Source organism: Chrysochloris asiatica, unplaced genomic scaffold (assembly GCF_000296735.1).
Source record: "Chrysochloris asiatica unplaced genomic scaffold, ChrAsi1.0 scaffold00182, whole genome shotgun sequence".
Taxonomy (NCBI): Eukaryota; Metazoa; Chordata; class Mammalia; order Afrosoricida; family Chrysochloridae; genus Chrysochloris; species Chrysochloris asiatica.
Window position 1 is genome coordinate 6,151,703 of NW_006408700.1, and position 22,754 is coordinate 6,174,456.

General features: G+C 39.8%; 1 protein-coding gene across 5 annotated transcripts in view; it reads left to right on the forward strand.

Moving 5' to 3' along the window:
* Positions 1 to 22,754, forward strand: part of PCMT1 (protein-L-isoaspartate (D-aspartate) O-methyltransferase) — a 46,712-nt gene that overhangs the window by 20,189 nt on the left and 3,769 nt on the right. Inside the window, exons 2-7 of one of the 5 annotated variants that reach the window (XM_006872066.1) lie at positions 431 to 535; positions 1,915 to 1,946; positions 13,698 to 13,802; positions 14,398 to 14,518; positions 16,841 to 16,926; positions 18,467 to 18,683. In XM_006872066.1, coding sequence (XP_006872128.1) covers positions 431 to 535; positions 1,915 to 1,946; positions 13,698 to 13,802; positions 14,398 to 14,518; positions 16,841 to 16,926; positions 18,467 to 18,646 — 629 coding nt within the window. In that variant the 3' untranslated portion in view covers positions 18,647 to 18,683. The remainder of the gene's footprint in view (positions 1 to 430; positions 536 to 1,914; positions 1,947 to 13,697; positions 13,803 to 14,397; positions 14,519 to 16,840; positions 16,927 to 18,466; positions 18,684 to 22,754) is intronic. The other 4 variants (XM_006872065.1, XM_006872069.1, XM_006872067.1 and 1 more) reach the window with 4 other exon arrangements.

Sequence of the window (22,754 nt, forward strand, 5' to 3'; positions counted from 1 at the left end):
ACACACACACACACACACACACACACACACACAAAGCTTACCATAAATAACTTACCTAGGATTTCTTCAATCAATGAGCAGCATCAGCATCTTAACATTACCCTCATTCCTGCTTCCAGATCTAGTCAGTCAGCTATCCATTACCTGCTAAATATAACTCAAATCTTTCTACTTTTCTTCATCCATACTGTCATTATTGAAGACCACATTGCCAGTACCTCGGCATTAGAACAATTTCCAATATTTCTCTCCTCTTGTCCAATCTCTGTAGTGCAGCCAGAGGAACTGCTGTAAACTACAAGGATTTCAAAAAGATAGTGGAAAAAATCCATCATCTTATAATTCCATCTTTCCACAGACGTTTTGAAACCCCCTTGTACATCTGAACATGTCACTGCCTTGCTTAAAATATTTACCTCATTTATTTCAGAAAATGGAATCATCAAGACAGATAAAGTATTTGAAGTAATGCTGGCTACAGACCGTTCCCATTATGCAAAATGTAATCCTTACATGGATTCTCCACAATCAATAGGTAAGCTCTGGATTTCTGAAAATGTCACACATCTCTCCCCATTTACTCTGTAATTTCTATAGCTAAAACTAGGCTTGGATAATCCTCTATGTACTCATTTTAATTATCTGATGTTCTATATGATATCCTTTCAAACATGATATAAAGAATTTTGAACAAAATTCTAAAACTGTATTTTTCATGAAAATGTAGTTTTAGGTGAGCATTAGGTTTTCTTTAAAAGCATTAATGTTGACTAAAGATTGCTTTTTGCAATAGCGTTCAATTTTTATTTCAACATTTAAAGGAAATACTAAGGTATGACTGACTTTCTGCTTCACTTGCCCTGATTTTTTTTTGCTTGTGTTTGTTTTTAGACAGTTCCTTATTTAACTCCTTCTCCTGAAGCAGGTTTTGCTGAACTGCTGAGCCTTGGCAGTGGGCGCCTTTGAGGCTTAGAAGGGCCTCAGGATTCTGTCGGCCAGCTGCCATGCTATCTTCTGTTGAAGCCCAGTCAGCAGAGAAGATCCTGGGGAGCTTCTGAACCCCGAAGGCACCTGCTACCACCGCTCAGTGAAAATTGCTTCAGAGGCAGAAGCAGGTAAATAAGTCTTGAGAAAGCAGCATTGGAAGAAAAGAAACTAAAGAACCAAGAAAAGATTGTGTGAATTAACGTCAGATAGTGTTAGTTCTGGTAGCGTAGTGGTTACGAGTCGGGCTGCGAACCTTAAGGTCAGCGGTTTGAAACTACCAGCTGCTCTGCAGGAGAAAGATGAGGCTTTCTACTCCTGTAAAGATTTACACCCACGGAAACCCTGTACAGGGTCGCTATGGGTCAAAACCGAGTCGATGGCACTTAACAAAAAAATGTTAGTATAAAGACTAAATGAACCACCCCCATGCACGTGAATAAGCTCTGATACAAGTTTGTCTCTTAAACTTGTTTGCTTACCAGTTGCTCAAGTTTTTTAAGTTACCAGAAATAGGAAACAATTTAATTTTGCAAACATTAGGAGCATACCCACTAGATACAGAAACATTTTCTTTCTATAAATCTGAAGTAAAAAAAACAAACAAAAAACACAAGTCAAAATGATCAATTTTCAATTTTCAGCATTTTGAAGTTCTTCCTTAGCTAACTATGCAAGAGAAGAACATTTTAGAAACAGTGGGGCTGTTTTACTGGAGAGTAGCTTTTGGCATGATTATCTTTTGTAACCTACACTGCTGTATATCAGTACTCTAAAGTACCAAATGCAAACCTTTTTTTCCTTGAGATTGTTCAAACTAAAAGAATTATTGTGGGAAGTAATTTATGGCTATATTAAAAAGGAATTGTGTGGAATATTTAGTATATTTTTGCAACTGAATGTATCAGTTGTTCTCTTCGTGTTTTGCAGGTTTCCAAGCAACAATCAGTGCCCCACACATGGTAAGTTAACTGCTCATTTGTTTACACAATAATCACATTTTCTTCTAGGATCTTTGTTTCTTCAGGTAAAAACGTTTAAAGAAACTTTTAAACCTTTAATAAGATCAATTTTATCACCTAAGAATTATGAAGTAGTAGTAATGACCATGCTTTTCTTAACATGGTACATAGAAACAGCTTTTCTTGGTCGAAACAGCCCCACTAAAGTTAGTAGTGATTGTCATTATCTACTCAGGTACAAAATTGCACATAAAAGATTATTTAGTGGTGTGACTTCATGGAGTGTGAAAATATTTTAAATAGTATAATGGGCAGGTTATGGGAAAAAATATTGTTTCACATTTTATTTGGACACTTTATGAGGGAATAGTCAGGTAGAACAGCTAGCTGCCTAACTTTAAGTGATCTGCTTACTGTACAGTTACTGTGAGTCAGAACTGACTCCTAGGCACACCACCACCTCCACCACTTTTCAGTTGGTTTGGAATTTTCTTGGGTTTTAAATGTCATTTATTTGAATGAGTACTCTCTTGGCTTTTGGTGTTTGAAAACAGTCACCAAAGCCAAGTATTATCATGAAATATGCAAAGACCTAGAATTAGAAAACCAAAAGAGAAGAACACATTCAGCATCTCAAGATGAAAAAAATGAAGAAAAATTTCAAGCCTCAGCTGGCTCTATGGAAAGATTCTATAGGGAAAATGGACCCCTTGTGTGGTGCTGTAGGATAATGCATTGGACTGCAAAGTCAGTTTGAACCGCAAGGCTGCTCTTGGGAAACCCTACACAGGGTTGCTGTGAGTCAGAACTGACTCGATAGCACTTAACGACGACAACAATAGGAAAAATATTGAATGATACAGAAAACATCAAAAGAAGATGGAAGGTATACACAGAGTCACTGTACCAAAAAGAAATGGTTGATGTTCAACTATTTTAAGAGGTAGCACATGATAACTGATGGTACTGAAGGAAATAATCCAAGCTGCACTGATGGCATTGGCATAAAACAAGGCTCCAGGAATTGATGAAATAGAAATTAAAAGCTTTCAACAAACTGATGCAGCACTGGAGATGTTCACTCATCTATGCCAAGAAATTTGGAAGACTGCTATCTGACCAACAGATTGGAAAAGGCCCATATTTGTGCCCAAAGAGAGGTGACCTAAGGTAATGTGGAAATCATCAAACAATATCATTAGTATCACATGTAAGTAAAAGTTTGCTGAACATAAATCAGAAACAACTGCAACAGTACATCAGGAGGAAACTGCCAGAAATTCAAGTTGGATTTCAAAGGATGTGGAACTGGGGATATTATTGCTGAAGTTAGATGGATCTGGTTTGAAGGCAGAAAAAACAAGAAAGATGTCTGCTTGTACTTTATTGACAATGCTAAGTCTTTCGACTATGTGGATCGTGACAAGCTTTGGATAACATTTTGAAGAGTGGGTATTCCAGAACACTTAACTGTGACCTTGAGGAACCTGTATATACACTAAGAAACAGTTGTTTGAACATGATAAGAGGATACTGATGGTTTAAAATCAGGAAAGGTGTACACCGGGGCTTTATCCTTTCATCATACTTATTCAATCTGTTCTGAGCAAATAGTCCAATAAACTGAGCTACATGAAGAAGAACATACATCAGAATTGGAGGAAGCCTCATTAGCAACCTGTGATACACAGATGATACAATTTTTCTTGCTGGAAGGGAAGAGGACTTAAAAATACTTACTGATAAAGATCAGAGACCAAGTCTTAAGTATGGATTACACTTCCAAGTAGGAAAAGAAACTTCACAGCTGGACCAATAAATAACATCATGATAAATGGAGAAAAGATTGAAGTTGTCAAAAACTTCATTTTGCTTGGATCCATAATAAACACACATGGAGCAGCAGTCAAGAAATCAAGCATTTTGCATTAGGCAAATCGGCTGCAATTTTGTCTCACTGTAAGGTATTCAAGAGACAAGATATCAATGTGAGGACTATGGTGTACCTGATCCAGGTCATGGTATTTTCAGTTGCCTCATGTTGTTGTTAAGTGCTGTTGAGTTGGTTCCAACTCACGGCGACCCTGTATAAGGTTTCCGAGGTGCCACTGGTGAGTTTGAACAGCTGACCTTGCAGCTCAAACCGACTTTGAGGTTGAGTGCCTATCTTACGGCGCCATACCAGGACTCCAGCTGTCACATATACATGTGAAAATTGAACAGTGAGTAAGAAAGACTGTAGAATTGATGCATTTGAGTTGTGGTGTTGGAGAAGAATCTTAAAAGTACTATAAACTACCAGAAGAACAAACACATTTGTGTTGGTGTAAGTACAAACACAATGCTCTTTAAATGCCAGGCTGATGAGACTTTGTCTCTCAGACTTCAGACATGTTATCAAGAGGGATTAGTCTGGAGAAGAAGGATATCATCTTTGATAAAGTGAGGGTCAGCAAAAGAGACTGAGCTTCCCTACAAGATGGGCTGGTCCAGTGGCAGCAGCAACGGGCTCAAGCATAATAATTGAGGCTGGCGCAGGACCAGGCCATGGGTCTTTTTGCTGTGACTAGCTCACTATGAATCAGAACTGACTCAACAGCTTCTAACAATAACGACAAGAACATCAAAATCTGAAATAGATGTATCTTACACTTCCCAAGTGTTGTTTTATTTACCCCACAGGTATAGTTTCAAAAGTACAAAATGACTTAAATGCAGATATTCACTGGCATGGTGTGTATAATAAGGATCCCTGGTAGCACTGTAGGATAAGCGCTCAACTGCTAACCACAAGGTCAGTAGTTCAAACCCACCAGCTGCTCTGCGGGGGACAATGAGGCTTTCTGCTCCCAAAATAATTTATAGCCTTGGAAACCCTATAAGTTAGAATCAACTTGATGGCAGTAGGTTTTATTGTTTATAATATCAAAAAAGAGAAAGACTGAAATTAGCTGCTCAGTCCTAATAAAACTCAACCCAAACCTGTTGCCATTGAGTAGATTCTGACTCATGACAACCTCCTAAGGCATAGTAGAGCTTCGGCCTAGAGTGTCCAAGGTTGGAGTCCTTATAGTAATTGACTGCCCCATCTTTCCTCAGAACAGCTTGTGAGTTCAGTTATCAGCCTAGCACTTAACCCCACTAATGGATTGTTGTTACATGCTGCTGAGTCGGTTCTGGCTGACAGTGATCCTGTATAGGGTTTCCGAGGAGCAGCTGGTGGGTTTGAACCTCCATCATGGTTAGCAGTCATTACTTATATCCTATAGTGCCACACCAGGACAACCCAGTCCACTAATAGTGGATAGTTAATAAATTATAGTACCTCCATACTGTGGGCTACTGTAGAGCTGTTAAATAAGGAGGCTCGACAAGTATGTATATGGCAAGATCTTCCAGAAACATTGTTAGTATAAAAGTAGAATGCAGAAGTGTATATTAATATTCTGTAATATATAAAAATAAAAATGCATACATATATACCACTTACGTCTTCCTGTAGGTATGAAAACTAAAAGTAACTTATTTAAGGTAAAGAATTAGATGATTGGGGGATGGAAGTAGAAGTTAATTCTACTTTTTACTGTATACCCTCTGTAAGCTATAAAATTCAAAAACAAACAAACACAGGGATTATAATCAATGTAATGAAACAAGTCATATGAATGGTTGAATGTGAAACTGATGATGTGCCCTGTAAACTTTCACTCAATCCACAATAAAAACCTTAAAAAAAAAAAAAACAAACAAACATGCTTACCTAGTCAAGGAAATTAATGATAATAGAACAGTTTTAGGATTCTTAGAAGTTTGGACAACTATTTGAATGAAAAATTTATTTAGAACATTTACCTAGCCCTAAAAATATATTTTAAGGAGCTCTGGTAGCATAGTGGTTATGAATCGGGCTGCAAACCTTAAGGTCAGCAGTTTGAAACTACCATCTGTTAGGCCGGAGAAAGCTGAGACTTTCTGCTCCCGTAAAGATTTACAGCCTCGGAAACCCTGTACAGGGTTGCTATGAGTTGGTATGGTACTGTGTAAATAGTTGGTGAGTGTATGTGAGGAGGAAATTTCGTAAGTAAATGCTAAAGAACTTAATGTTTACATTTAGAGAGAGAGGAGTATAGGCTATCCAGAATATAGCTAACCGGTGTTTGAAACATGGAGAAAATTTATGATTAAAGGCTTTTACATTTTAAAATCTGAATGGGACTTGAATGATAATTTAGCAATAACACCCTTTAGAAACAATTCTGTGCCTAGAACTGCTGGGGGTGGGGGGGGGACAAGATTTTAGAGTTTCTTTGGTGATTTGCTGCCTGTAGATCATTTTAAGGTTTTGATGAAAGATAGTTTTCTTGGGAAAAAAAAAACAACAACACAACAAAAGAACTACACACATAATTTCTCCATTAGACACCACGTCCTTCAGGTTGTCTTTTGCTTTGTCTAAATAAAATGGCCCCAGCAGTGTCCAAAATAAAAGTCAGTTAATCCATTTTGTCTTAGTTGTTGTGTGCCTTCGAGTTGATTTCAGTTCATAGTGAATCCATATGACAGAGTAGAAGTTCTTCCATAGGGTTTGTTAGGCTGGCATCTGCCCTGGTGTGGTGCTCGACTGATAACTGCACCAAAATGAAACACTACCTCATCTGGCGCTGTGCTCACAGTTGTTGCTGTAAGAGTCCATGGTGCAGCCGCTGTATCTGTCCATGTCCCTGAGGGACTTTTCTCTTGTTCCCTTACGCTTTCCTAAGCAAGAGATCCTTCTCTAGGAATTGGAGCCTTCCGATAACATGTCCAAAGTAACTGAGAAATGTCTTACCATCCTTGTTACTAAGGAGCTTTCTGACTACTTTCTCCATGACAGATTTGTTTGTTCCGGCAGTCCACGGTGTAGTCAGTATTCTTTGCCAGCACCTTAATTCAAAGTTATCAAGTCTTCTTTGGCCTTTCTTTTTCATTGTCTAGTTCTCATATGCATATGAGGCTATTAGTAAGGGCTTCAAATTCTCTTTGTTTTCAGCAAGCAAGATTGTGCTATAACTGTGGATATCATAGGTTGTTAATGGATCTTTCTCCAATCTTGATACATTGTTGTTATTATGTGCTGTGGAGTTGATGCTGACTCTTAGCAACACTATAGGACAGAGGAGAACTCCACCCCATCAGGTTTCCTAGCCTAGACTCCTGGTGTGTTGCTATAGCATCAGCACCAGACTGTGAACCACAAGGTCGGCAGTTCAAACCCACCATCTACTCCTCGGAAACCCTATATAGGATCGCTGTGAGTCAGAAATGACTAGACGGCACTTAACAACAATAACAATATAAAGAGTACCATAAAGAGGAAGCAGGTTTCTAGGTCGTCTTCTCCTGTGATGGATTTGGACTGCTAACCTTTCGGTTCGCAGCCAAGCGCTTAGCTATTAGGGCTCCTCGCTTGATGTTGTTATTGCTAGGCACTGTCAAGTCAATTATGAGTTATAGTGACCCCGTGTACAACAGAATGAAACATTACCTGGTCCTGTACATTCCTCACCATTACTGCTATGCTTGAGCCCATTGCTCCTGCCACTGTGCCAGTCCATCTTGTTAGGGACCTCCCTCTTTTTTGCTGACCATCTACTTTACTAAGCATGATGTCCTTCTCCAGAGAGTGTTCCCTCCTGATAATATGTCTGAAGTCTGAGAGATGAAGTTGCACCATCCTGCCTTCTAAGGGCCATTCTTTCTTTGTTCTTCTGGCAGTCCATAGTTCCTTTAATAGATTTGTCTCTAACACCGTAACTCAAATATGTCTCTTGATTCTGTTATCTTATTCATTTCCCCAGCTGTCTCTGTGATGCCCTTGACCCAGTTCAAAGTCACTCCTCTTTCATTCTCCTTCAGCCTGGAGCAGCTTCGTAGTCTTTCATGTCCTTGAGTTTGAGGAATTCAGGCCAGTTATTTTATTGAATGTTCTTCAGTTTGTGTTGTCTCTTACTTGGTTTTTGTTGTTGTTCTTGTGAAGTGCTGTTGAGTAGGTTCCGACGCATAGCGACCCTGTATAGGGTTTCTGAGGAGCAGCTGGTGAGCTTGAACCACTGACCTTGCAGTTCAAACTGCTTTGCAGTCTCAACCCACAGTGCCACCCCAGGACTTGATTAAATTCAGGTTTTACTAGGGGGCTTTAAAAAGCTCCTGGGAAAATGGAATTGAAAGATACAGAAATTATTCCACAAACTTCTTGAAAAGCCCCCTCCTACATCTTTGACAAGAATATCTGTTTATAAATGATGCTGTGTTTTCATTGTATCCGATTAGGTGGTGTGTTGTTTTGATATGTTCCATTGTTGATGATGTTCACTTGATTTAAGATGATGTCTCCTAGCCTTCTTCACTATACTCTTTTGTTGTTGTTGTTGTTAAGTACCGTGGAGTCGGTTCCGACCCTAGTGACCCTGCACAGGGTTTCCAAGGCTGCAAGTCTTTACAGGAGCAGAAAGCCTCATATTCTCCTGTGGAACAGCTGGTAGTTTCAAATTGCTGACCTTGAGGTTAGCAGCTTGAGTCATAACCACTATGCTCTTATAATTATTTTGTGAGGAGGTACTTTGAGACTTTATGATTATCTGTTAATTATTTACTTACTTATAACCAGCATGTAGTCGTGATTTCCTGTTTTATTCATTGGGTTAATATGTGTTGCTGTAATTATTTATATTGATCCTCTAATTATCCCAAACTGGGCATATGGATTGTTGTTAAGTACCTTTTTAAGTCTTTGTGGGAGCAGAAATCCTCATCTTTCTCCCATGGAGTGGCCATCCCTTGTAAATGCCTCCCTGTCTTTTTATATGATCCCATTGTTCTCTGATTACTTATCTAGTACAAGGGGGCTTCAGAAAGTTCATGGAAAATTTTATCTATTAGTTCTATTTAAAAATAATGACGTTGTTGTTGTTAAGTGCCATCAAGTTGGTTCTGACTCATAGTGACCCTGTATAAGGTTTCCAAGGAGTGGCTGGTGAGTTTGACCCACTGAACTTGTGGTTCAAACCAACCTTGCAGTCCAGGGCATTAACCCATAGTGCCACACCAGGACTTCTATGACATATCAAAGTATGTTATATCTAAAAGATACATAAATTAAAAGTATATTTGTGTTAGCCAGAATTCAACTATTATAGCACAGCAACTTGTTGCTGCTAGTCTTTGTGGCATTTAGGAGCCTTGGTGGAGCTGTGGGATAAGCACCGGACTGCTAACTGCAGTGTTGACAGGGCAAACCCATTAGGTGCTCCATGGAAGAAAAATAAAGCTTTCTGCTTCTGTAAAGGTTCACAGCCTTGAAAACCCTGTGGAGGATTTCTGTGAGTCAGAATTGACTCGGTTGATAGGGGTTTGGGATTAAGATATCATTACTTTCACTCACATAATTCTGTGACGAAAGCAGGATAGGGACAACTTTTCATTTTTTTTCTATTTGTATAACATGAATACTGAGGAACAGCGATCCAAAGAGAATTTCCAGTGCCGTAAGTCTAATCAATAGAATTCAGTGTCTTTGATGTTCATTTCAGGCTTGCTTTTTAAAATATTAGTGTTTTGTACTGTTTAGGCAAGAACCTCTTTAAGCCAAAAGTTAAATATGCCAAATGGATAAATTCAGAGTTACTTCTCTATTCTTTTCTCAAAACACACACATGCATCAAATCTAGAGTGTGCTACCCCTAAAGGGGTTCTCTGGAACACAGTTTGAAATGCCTTGGATTACATGAGGTTTCATCTATTGAAGGCCTTCTCCCCGGCCTATATTTTTGTTGTTATTAGTTACTATGGAGTCAGCTCTGACTCTTGGTGACCACATGCCTCGCACCACACACACAGTGGTATAATGAATTTCTCTGTCTAGCAGTCCTTCAGCTGTAAAAATGCCCACCAATTTTCTAATCTTGTTTTTTCTCTCCATCAGTCTCTCCTTTCTCTAGTTTTTCCTGAACTCCTTAAATTGCAGCTGTAATATTCTTCACATTAAAAAAAGGGCATTCTGTTACATAACTGCAGTATAGTTATCAAAATCCGGAGGTTACATTGACAGGCTTCTTGTAGCCAATTTACAGACCTTATTTAGATTTCCTGGGTTCTAATGCTCATGAGTTTCATTTAATTGTCATCTTTCTAGTCTTTAGAGCAGTTCTTCAGGCTTACCTTATCTTTTGTGGCCTTGAATGTTTAATGAATATGCACCAGTATTTTTTATAGAGTGTTCTTCAATTTGGGCTTGTCTGCTGTTTCCTCATGGTTAGAAATGGGTTATGTATTTTTGCCATTAGTATCCCAGAAGGCATGTATCTTAGCTGAGTCATGTGATCTCAGTGTGCCTCATTGCTGATTCAGGTTGGGTTTCTGCCAGGGTTCCTTCACTGACAAACTGTAGTTAAAGCACTTGACTGCTAAACTGAAAGGTCAGAGGTGTGAACTCAGGAGCCACTGTGGGAGAAAGATGTGGCTGTCTGCTTTCATCAAGATTTACAGCATTAGAAACCTTTTGAGACACAGTCTCTTCTGTGCTGTAAGGTCAACTCAAAGGCAGTTGGTTTATAAAGTTATTGTTTTTCTTTTTTTAATTAGTAAGTACCTTGGGTAAATACTTTGAGATAATGCAGATATCTTGTTTACTTGTGATATGCTAATTCCCTGTTTTTAGAATCTGTTGATGATTTTTGCTGAATTTGTTAGTACTGAGATATGGTTGTCAAATGACAATTTCCTAAATTCATCTTTTCTTCTGTGTTGGGTCTAGTGTAAGAAACAGATTCTTATTGTCCATTTATATAAAAGTGTAAGTTTATTATCACTATGAATCCATGGATGGATATTTTTATATTACTGAATCTGATGAATTTAAATTTGTGGAATTTATATATATATATAAGGAGCTCTGGTAGCGTAGTGGTTACAAATCAGGCTGCGAACCTCAAGGTCAGCAGTTCGAAACTACCAGCTGTTCCGCGGGAGAAAGATGAGGCTTTCTGCTCCCGTAAAGATTTACAGCCTCGGAAACCCTGTATAGGGTCGCTATGAGTCGGAACTGACTCCACGGCACATAACAACAACAATATATATATACTTAGACATACACAAACCAAACTCACTGCCATCGAGTTGATTCTGACTCATAGTAACCCTGTATAGGGTTCCTGAGGCGTAAAGCTTTACGGGAGCATAAAGACTCATCTTTCTTCTGCTGAGTAACTAATGGATTTGAACCACTGACTTTTCAGTTAGCAGTCTAGTGCTGATCCTTAGTGCCACACCAAGACTCTGTGTGTGTGTTTTGTTTATACATATATGGAGTTCTGGTGTGGCGCTGTAGGATCAGCACTGAACTGCTAACCACAAGGTTGGTGGTTCAAACCCACCAGCTGCTTCTTGGAAAACCCTGTATATACAGGGTCGCTATGAGTCAGAATGGACTCAACGCTACTTAACAGCAGTGTATATATAGAACAAAATATTTGACCATTTTTACATGTACAGTTCAGTGACATTGATTTATGTTCATCATGGTGTGTGACCATCACCACTATCCTTTCCCAGATTATTCCACAACCACTCACCGAAATTCAGTGCCTTTTCTTTTGCTTCCCCCTGACCACCACAACCACTAATAAGCTTAGATCTCTGTGCATTTGACTATTTCATACTGGATGTCATGAGCTTTAATAAAGTGCCAAACCAGCTTCTTTTAAAAAACTTTTTATTATGAATTAAGTGAAAGTTTACAGACAAGATCATTAGCTTTACATTGAAGAAATCACACTTTGTTTCATCTTAATGCTTGCAGTCCCTTCCATGCAACAGCAGTTATCTTGCTTCTGCCCTTTGGTTCCTATTTCCATTCCACCCACTTTCCCAGCCCTTCTCAACTTTGTTCTAAGGTAAATGTTGCCATTTTGATTCTGAATGATTGGCCAGTCCATGGTGAACAGACCATACTAGTGGTGTTGTCCCTACTATAAACCCGTCTACTGCTTGGCTGAAAATTGGACCATGAGGAGGTGACTTCCTTTTCAGACCTGAAGGGGGTCAAGGGTTCAATTTTCAGAACAAAGTTGAGAAGGGTTGGGTTAGTATCAGGTTCCTCCAGTCTCTTTCTGATCAGTAAACCTGGTTTGTTTGTTTTTGTTTTAAATATTTTTGAGTTTTGGTCCACATTTTCTTCTACTCTATCTGGGAACTTCTGATGTGATCCTTTTCAGAGCAGTTAGTAATGGTAGCCAGGCACCATCTAGGTCTTCTGGCCTCAGAGTCATGAAGATTGATGTCCATATGTTCCATTAGCCCATTGGAACTGAGTCCAGGCCTCCTCAGTTCTCATCATCCTTCTTCCACACGTGGAGATTAAGAGGGTGCCGTGTTAAGTGCCACCAAATCAGTTCCCAATCTTAATGATTCGGTATAGAGTTTCAGAGGAGCAGCTGGTGGCTTTGAACCTCTGACCCATTTTTTGGTTAGCAGTCCAGTGCTTATCCTATAGCACCACAACAGGACTCCACAGAAGATGGAGTAGGAAAACTTGATTTCTTAGTTTGATCTGAAGCATAACCAGTATGATTTTAAAGTATTTATAATTTATGTATACCATAAAAGTAAAATAAATCTATTTTTTACTGATTTCTACCTTAGAAATTTATCCTACAGATTTATTCCATCACTTTTTCTTGTAGAAGATCACAGATTAAAAATTTCTCAGCCATAAAAAACCAGTCAAAAGGAAATACAGATGGGTAACTCGTGATACTGTAGTGAATAATGCTTATCAGGACGGATTTTAAGGGTTGGAAATGCAAAGGTAGACGTTTTGTAACAAGAAAGGGAGTGATTAATTCTCCAGTCTAGGAGCGGAGGTCTCTGGGACCATCAACGGAGAAGAGCCGAGAGCGGCACCCTACCCAGAGAAACAGAGATGCCTGAGATAGAGACAGAGAAGACAACGTGGAGTGATGAAGCGACTGGGGACTTTGGATCCAGAAAGGAAAAGGGACTGTGGGCCGAAAACTTGGGGTGGGGGAAGAGGAAGTGTAGGGGGCGGGTATCTAGGATATACCCTTTGGTTGGTGGATGATGCATGGAGGGGATTGGAACCACGGCAATGAGATGATATACGATGGAATGAATGTAAAACTAAAGTTCTCTCATGTAAACTGTCATATAATTCACAATAAAACAATGTAAAAAACCCAAAAAAACCCAGTCAAAAGCGTTTAAGTAATGATATGAATATGAAAAGTCCTTCAAGATATTATATATGAAAAATGCATGTATTTGCTTATGTATGTATAAAGTGAATGTTTCAGAAAGAATCACAGGAAACTGTAACTTTGGTCATCTGAAGCTGTGAAATTGGGTAGTTAAGAATTGGGGTGGGATAAAGACTTTTCACTTGTATAAATCCATTTGTAGCTTTTGGACTGAAATTAAATAAAAATTTTCAATTCACATACTAGATACTTAAAATTAGTATATTAGTTTATCTAAATATAAGAATTTAAAGCAAACAATGAGACTTTTCTAATGTAATCTCTATGTAGATACAAGTGTATTTTATATTTCCATTGTCTTGGTTGATAAGGATAGTAAAACAATTGGTTGAAAAGTTGGTAACTTTTAGTTAATGTGCCTTGGTGGCTATGCTTTAGAGCCTGAACATACTGTATATACTTTAGGAAGATGAACATTTTCATTGTTTCCTCTTGGCAGCATGCGTATGCACTAGAACTTCTATTTGATCAGTTGCATGAAGGAGCTAAGGCTCTGGATGTAGGATCTGGAAGTGGAATCCTCACTGCATGTTTTGCACGAATGGTAAGAACTTTCTTTCTCATTCCAGCCCCAACAAAAGCATATTGTATGGTTTGACTCCTTTTCACTAGTAGTTTTTTAGCTGTTATTTTGATGTTTAAATTCTATTAGGGTAGCACTTGGAATCGAGTATTTTTTGGTTGCAAGTGTCACAACACTCAACTGAAACTAGCAGAGAATTTACCTGGGTCCTATGATAAAACCAAGGAGTTCTGGTGACGTATTGGCTACAAGTGGGGCTGCTAACCTTAATGTAGTGGTTACGAATCGGGCTGCTATCCTCAGGGTTAGCCGTTTGAAACTACCAGCTGTTTCATGGGAGAAAGAGGAAGCTTTCTGCTCCCGTAAAGATTTACAGCCTTGGAAACCCTGTACAGGGTTGCTATGAGTCGCAACCGACTCCACGGCACATAACAACAACAACAACAACATCATAATGAAACTACCAGATATATGTCCGATCTCTGGTGTGATTGAAGCTGTTTGTTTACCTTGATTTCTCATTGTAGGATATGATGTTTGATAAGCAAGCATGTTAGTGACACTTTAGAAACCAGAGTTAGCCCAATGAGTTGGTGAATTCTTCTCTCTTTCCTAGGTTGGATCCAGTGGGAAAGTCATAGGAATTGATCACATTAAGGAGTTAGTAGATGACTCAGTAAATAATGTCAGAAAGGATGATCCACTGCTTTTGTCTTCAGGGAGAGTGCAGCTGGTTGGTGAGTTTCAGAAAGCTTAAATTTCTTCTCCATAGAATTTTTATCTGAAAAATTGAAATTCCTATGCAAACTAAATAATATTCAGAGCTAATGGTTGCAATTTTCAATTCATGTTCAAACCCTAAATAAGAAAAACAGTTGCTCTAAAACGTTAACTGGTTAATTGGTTCCAACTTGACCATGGGTAACATGAGTAGCAAGTATATTTCGAGTAATACCCATGTTGAATTCATAATTGCTTGTTACGTAATATAAAAGAACAAACTTTCATTGTTTTTATCAGTACAAAAATGGGTGTGATCAAAAAACAATGAAAGTTCTCCCCTGGGTGCCCTGCCCCTTTTTATTTGTACTTGGCAATATGTAATGCACCTAATTCCATGTAAGCACTTTTGGAGTTTGTATTATTGTAAAATACAGTAAACATATAAAAAGTACAGAAAACATAAATGTAAATCTTAACAAATTATAAAGCAAACACCTATGTAATTACTGGGCTGATTAAGAAATGGAGCATTTTTATCACATTAGAAGCCCTCTGCTTGTTTTCATGATCATACATAACCTCTCTCACGTCTCCCCTGTGCTTTCAAGTATCCTTGCTTTTTGGCATTTACTACCTAATTGCACTTCCATAAAAATGTTTAATTTTGACTTTTTGAACTTGATAAATAGAACCGTATAATGGTTGTTATGATGAATGACTTCTTTCATTCAGTCTGATGTTTGTAAGCTTCACCTATACACATGTTCATTTTCATTGCTCTGTAGCATTTCATTGTAAGAATATTGCCACAGTTAGCTTCGTAATTCTACCGTAGATGGCTATTGGAGTTGTTTCTGGTTGGGCATATTTACAATACTGTTGTGACCATACTTGTACAGAAGTCCTGGTGCATATATGTACTCAGCATACAAACACTCATTTCTGTAAGGTATATATAACCAGGAGTCCTATGGGCAGGGGTCATAGGTGACCATAGATACTGCCAGGCAGTTTTTCCAACTGGTACAACTAGTTTATATCACCATCAGCAATGTAGGAAGGTTTCTGTGCACCACATGTTCCCTAACACCTGATGTTGTTAGACTTCTCTTTTTGCCCATCCAGTGAATGTTTTAAGAAGTCCGGGTGGTACTATAGCACAAGCAGGATTGTATTTTACAATAATACAAACTCCAAAAGTGCTTACATGGAAATCGGTGCATTATATATTGCTTAGTGCTGTCCAAACCCACCAGCTATCAGCTTTCAGCCCTTGTAAAGATTTACAGCCCCGGAAACCCTATACAGGGTCGCTATAAGTCAGAATCGACTTAATGGCAGTAGTTTTGGGGCATCGGTGAGTATTTAACATGTCTCTTTGGTAAATTTTGTATTTTCTTGTTAGCCAATGAGATTGAATAACTTTTCATATGTTTGACCATCTGGATTTCCTCTCTTGTGAAGTGCTTGCTCAGATATTGGCTATGTGTTTCTTTGACATAAGGACTTCTGGACGCTTATATGTATTGTAAATATCTTTTCTTCTGTGGCGTGCTTTCACGTTCTTAATGGTATTTTTTTGATAAACAGAAACTGTTAATTTTAGTAGGAAGGCTTTAACCAATTGTTTTCCATTGCTTTGTGTATTCTGTTAAGGCTTTCCTAATGTCATGAAGAAAACCAGTTACCATTGAGTTCCCTGATGTAGGGTGACCTCCTGTGTGTTATAGTGGAACTGTGCTCCACAGAGTTTCTAAGGCCTGATTGCCAGGCTTTTCCTTGGAGTCCTACTGGGTAGACTTGAATCTCCAACCTTTCACTAACTGAGTGCATTGGCCATTTGTGAGTTTATGCAAAAATGCCTCAGAAGATAGAGCTGGTGATCACTTTAGAAAAAAATGGAGCATAGATAGTTCTACTCTGAAATACATGGGGTCTCCATGGGTTGCAATTGACTCAGTAGCATTTGGTCATTTTTAAAGTCATGAAGATGTTTCCTTATTTACTTATTTTTGATACTTGGTTGTTTTTACTTTATACAGTTAAGCCTTTGATATTCCTGAAATTGCTTTTTGTGTATGTATGAGGGGGCTTTGAAAAGTCTGTGGAAAAAAATTCCATTATGTTTTCATTTCATTTTCTCATGAACTTTTTGAAGCCCTCCCAGATGAGGTAGGAGAGTCCAGTTATATTTTTTTCCATTTCAGTGTTCTGTTTTCCCAGCATTATTTAGCGAAAAATCTGCTCTTTCCCTATTGCAAACTTCTGTCGTGTAATTTTTCATAGTAGGCAGGTCTCTGTGAGCAGATTTGAAAGCCTTTCTTCTTCTCTTGCAGTGGGAGATGGAAGAATGGGCTATGCTGCCGAAGCTCCGTATGATGCTATCCATGTAGGAGCCGCAGCCCCAGTTGTGCCCCAGGCAGTGAGTTTTTTCCTTTCTGTGTTTGTGTGCTTCATTCAACCCATACCTCAATGATGGTACAGCAGTGACTTCTAGATGATGCTCCAAATACTGTGAGCCTTGTTTGTGGTACAGTTTGGTTACTGTTAGTACTTTTTTATATCAACAGTTGCATGAATGACATGAAGGTTACCAAACCCCAGCTCATGGCCTGTTCTGCTCCAAACTGTTTGATCCAGCTAAGAACTAGGACCATGAGTAGAATTGGGGCAATCTCTCTGTTGTTTATGAACTGATAATTAGTCAGTTTGGTGTTTTATTAAAGAACATGTCAGATTGTGTTAGGTGCATGGGAGATGCAGGAAGTATTTGCTATCCATTTTATCTTTATGTCGCTTACATTTGAGAAGACAAGTGACATACACATCATAGGGAAATTGGTGCTCGCGTATCATTCGCATATGTTAGATGGAAAACAAACAAAGTAGGCACTGTAGGAGTTCAAGGGATGGAAAGGATTTTGCATAGTGTGGTGAGAGACTTCTTACAGAAATTGGACTTGAATTGGATCTTAACAGACAGTAGGATTTATATAGTTGATAATGACAGGGAAGGATGTTTTGATATTGTACATTACATACGTGAGGTCTGCTAACCTCATGGTCAGCAGTTCGGAACTCCCAGCAGTTCCATGGGAGAAAGATGAGGCTTTCTGCTCCCGTAAAGATTTACAGCCTTGAAACCCTATGCAAGGTCGCTATGAGTCAGAACTGACTCCATGACATAACCACCACCAAATTCTTCTTGGAAGACTCTGATAAGTTGATCTAAGTCCTTGTAGTAACCCTTGGTTGAGGTCAGTGGAATGTTCAGTGTGTTTACATGCGAGTTTTCTGTAGGTCTTGACTCGATGATGGGAGCTGAAAGTGTTGCTGTCTCTCTGCCCCATCTCTTCCAGACCCTGCCAGCAAGGTTTTGTTTTACATGTTTAGTTCCGTATGAAAAGCTGAAAGTTGGAGCATATGCAGTTAATTGACTGAATGATCTTGAGCTAATCCCTTATTGTCTTTCACCTTATTGTGTCCAAATGCAGCCACGAAACTAGACTTCCCTTCTTTTTGGTTCAGTGATGCCTGAGGTTCTACAGTAATAGGATAAGAATTCTATGCCGATTTTTTTTACCTCCCATCCAACCCAAAACAGGCACAGTGACATTGGAATTTTCTGCTTTGCCTTTGATCTTCCCCAAACGAAAGTTGTATATTGTGTGGTTCACAATCAAAGACTTGAAGCATTGCAGTTGTACTTAATTAAATGCTAGGGTTACAAAGACGACTAAGATACAGTCTTGTCCTCAAGGAACTTGTGCTTTAGTAGGTGCAGCTGATAGGTAGATGAGTAAGTGGGTAATTAAGGTACAAGTACTGTACTCAAAGACTGTATGTATTTAAGTACATTTCTACTTGGCCCAGGGGAGCTGAAAGTTGCTCGGAATGATGCAAAATGACTGTTAATGTAGAATATGTAACTTGGTGTGCCTCTGGCTTTCTCTTTCTCCTAGCTAATAGATCAGTTAAAGCCTGGTGGAAGATTGATATTGCCGGTCGGTCCCGCAGGTGGAAACCAAATGTTGGAGCAGTACGACAAGCTACAAGATGGCAGCGTCAAAATGAAGCCTCTGATGGGGGTGATATACGTGCCTTTAACAGATAAAGACAAGCAGTGGTCCAGGTGGAAGTGATTTTCTCTTCTGCTCTTTCTTCTTCCACACATGCAAGGTGAAAGGGTGTGGATTTTAAGACTTTAGACTACAAGGGCTGCTCTTTTCGTTGTTGCCTTTCCATGTCCCACTGTAACATCAGAAATGCATCACATTAAAAATGTAGAACTGTTTTGCATGGTCTGCCCTTCTTTGGTTTAACTCATATCTTTGGGTAATGGGAGTGAGACTTGGCTAGCACAAAAGGTGCTATGACTTTCAGACATAGCTCAATACTTTCAAAGGATACTATATTGTTTTCAGCTGCCCATCAGTCTTACAGCTGCTCTCTAAGGTCATGGAGACGAAAGCTTGGGTTTGGAAGAGAAGGGCCCATCATCTTCTGCCCCAGTCACTCTCTGGTGTCCCCTTGTTAGAAGGGGACAGATACTGTTGCTCCAGTTTTCTAGGGTCGGGATCCCAGAGAGAACATTGAGTCTTGACTTCTGTCAGTTAGAGTCATGGATGACTGACAGCCTATGTCTGCTTTACATTCAGTTCTTGTTTCGGAGTCTGTCGAAGGAGTAAGCTTCTCACCATTCTAGAAAACACGGTGGTCCGGTTTTAGCTGGTGGGGAGGGCTGGGGGTTCAGTGAGCTCCTCATGAGTGCCCAGGTCTCACAAACCCACCCAAAGGGCCAGCAGCATGAAGCATGATTTTCCCACAGCATGGCATGTTTTACATAGAATGCCCACTTTTGTGTCTCAGCACAATCTGAATTTTTTATTTGCAGCTGATTCTTTTCTTCATTCCCTGCCCTCTCCGGTGGGAGGGGTGAGTCAATAAGTAAGAGTAAAAGTGACATCAGCTAAGAATGTTGTTGTTAAGTGCCAAGTTGGTTCCAACCTCATAGCAACCTTGTGTAGGGTTTCCTAGGAGCGACTGGTGGGTTTGAACCACCGACTTTGTGGTTCAAATTGACCTTGCTGCCAATGCATTATCCTGCAGCATCACATGCCAAGATACCAGAGGCTTTATAAGCTTCCTTGTGATTATAAATTTAATAGACATCTCAGTTTTGTTTTTTGGAGACAGGAAAGGCACTTTCTGAATGAATTACAAAACTGAGAATGAATCTGAATTTGTTCAAAACAGTGTTATATCAGTTTTCGTTGTTCTTGAACTCTAACCTGGTCTTAAATGATTGGTCACTACCATTAGAATTAGCTATTGTTACCAAGATCTAAGTCTGACCTACCTTCACTTTGCTTTTAGTATGGTCATGCCTTTATTTAATGTATGGGGCCATTCTACAAAAGAGGCAGGGATATTACTACAGTTATTGAAATTCAGAGTTCAGATTTTCATTAGAAAGTTCTTTTCTTTTTAGGCCCAATAAATGTTAATATTGAATATAGTAATTTAATGATGAAAGAATTATAGAAATGTGTTTTGTTTGTATTGCTAGAGGTAGAGTTACCATGAAGCTAATGACGTTCCTGCTTCTGGGATCCTCATAAGCCTAATTTTATGCCCACAGTCTTGTTTTTTTTCCTCATAGAGATCCTCAAATATATGGCCTTTGTTGTTGTTATGATTCGCTGTTCTGATGTCAGTCCCTGACCCATGTCAACCCCCAGGCACACATGGACCAACTGCTGTCCAGTCCTGCACATGGCCATGGTCAGTTGTGGATAGGCCTGTCACCCATAGTGTTTTCACTGGCTGCCAGAGTCATTTTCTTGGACTTTCTTCCGAGTCCATCTTAGTCTGGAAGCTCTGCTGAAACATGTTCATCATAGCAGTGGACAAGTCTCCACTGACAGGGTGATGGCAGTGCACAGATGCATTGGCCAGGAATTGAACCCAGGTCTCCTGCATGGAAAGAAATTCTTAGACATCGCAACCCCCTCCCCCCATAGAACCCAGCAACCTTTGGTTAAACCAAACTATTTGTGTCTGAAAAATAGAAATAATTTTGAAATTCATGGACAATTCAGTCATTTGCAAATATTTTAATATGGATTGTTTTTGTTTTTTGGCCTTTAAATTTAAAAGAAATTGGGGGGTGGACTTTATATTTGTATCATTGGAAAACTTTTCTCTAGTTGTACTAGCAAGACTTTCTAATATTTTCTGTTGTAGATTTTCTACCTGTTCAACTACATTTTTTTATATCCAGAAATGTAGTTCTAATTACAAAGATACTCAGTTGCAGGATTTTAATTCTTAAAGTTTACATTATTAAAAATGAAACAAAACTTTAAGACTGAACTGGGAGAAAAAACAAACCAAAAAGCCCAACTGCCACATTAAAAGGGTTTTCTGTAGTAAAAAGCACTGACTGGAAAGTGGAATGCTGGAGAGGGTACAACATGAGTGGTGAGGTCACTGCTGTTCTCTGGTTGTGTCCATCAGCTGTCTGTCAGAGAACAGGCAGGAAACAGAAGGCATCCTCGGCTAGGATTCGGGAGCAATAGGGGAAAACCTGTGAGAACCAGTAAAGGCTGACACCCACTGGGACGAGCAGTGGTGGGAAGCTGTTAAAGGTGCCAGGAAAGGGAACTGTTGATGTTGGTGTTGAGAACACACAGCCAAATGCCCTCCCATCGAACACTTTCTGCATGTACACTTTATAGACACTGATGCCAGTCTTCACTCTGTGCAGCCATTCTCACCCTCTTCTGAGTTGTTTGGGAGGGCTTTTCACCCACCAAGAGCAGGTGGGGCGTGGAGGGTGGCAGCAGACAGGAGCTGAAGTGGAGGAAAGTGACCACTACCAGAGCGGCCAGTCACCTCACCTTCTCTCCTCCTGCCTTCTTGTCTCACCAGTGCGTCCTGTGAGCCAGACACAGCTGGAAGTCAGAGAGGAGGGGGTCCTGTGGCAGATGTACAGGCAAACCTGGTTTTATTGTGCTTCGCTTTATTGCGCTTCACAGATAGTGCATTGTTTACAAATTGAAGGTTTGTGGCAACTGTGTCGAGCAAGTCTACTGATGCCATTTTCCCAACCGCATGTGCTCACTTCATGTCTCTGTGTCACGTGTTGGTCATTCTCATGATGTTTCAGACTTTTTCGTAATGCTGTAATACACTCAACAGACTATGTTGTTGTTGTTATGTGTTACGGAGTCGATTCTGACTCATAGCGATCCTGTATAGGGTTTCTGAGGAGTAACTGGTGGGTTTGAACTGCCGACCTTGTGGTTCGCAGTCCAGTGCTGGTCCGTAGCACTACACCAGGAGTTCAACATAGTATAGTGTAAACATAACTTTTAAATGCTCTGGGAAAGCAAACACGCAAAACACATTTGTGTGACTCGCTTGACTGCGATCCTCCCCTGGTTGTGGCAGTACGGAGCGGACCGTGCCGTCTCTCCAAGGTATACCTGTAGTGTGAGATTTGCTCCCTCCACCACCTTCTTTCCTGTCTCCCCAGCAGAGCCCCCTGCTTCTTTTAAAATTTAGGTCTGGAGGAGACTTGAGCAATCATCTCAGCTTTGTATGTCCTGTTATCCTTTTTAGTTAATCTATTCTTAAACTGTTCTTGACAGGAAAGTATGTGTTCAGATTGCCTTTGGAAAAGCGACATCATACATTTCCCTTTGGTAATTTATTTTGCTGTCAAGTAATTTTCATGTGAGGATCTGTAATCTCATTCATTCATTGAACACACATGTGGTTGTCCACTGTGCCAGGTGCCAGGAGTAGACAGCTGTGGACGATCTCCCATGGACGGGTACTTACAGGGTAGTGTGTTTGCATGTGTGCGCCGCTGTTCCTAAAAGGTTGGAAATGCAAATCCACACTGTGGTGCCTTGCAAGACGCACTTGCCCTTCTACCCTGAGCACACATGGGATCATCATGAGTCAGAATTGAGTCCGTGGCAGCCGAGTCTGCTGAGGGGTGTTTGGGCTCTGCTTTGAGGGCTGTAGTGAGCAACTGAAGTTACCAGAATTACGATTCAGAAAGACAACTCTGGCTCTGGTGCAGAGTGTAAGTAGGAGAGACAAACCTAGAGTCAAAACTAGGGAGTTAGGAATTGCTGTACAATTCACGGGTGAACGGATGGCCTGCGTTAAGGCAATGCTAGTGCAGAGAGAAGTGGACTGGTAGCGACATCTAATGTGGACAAAAAGCTGATCCTC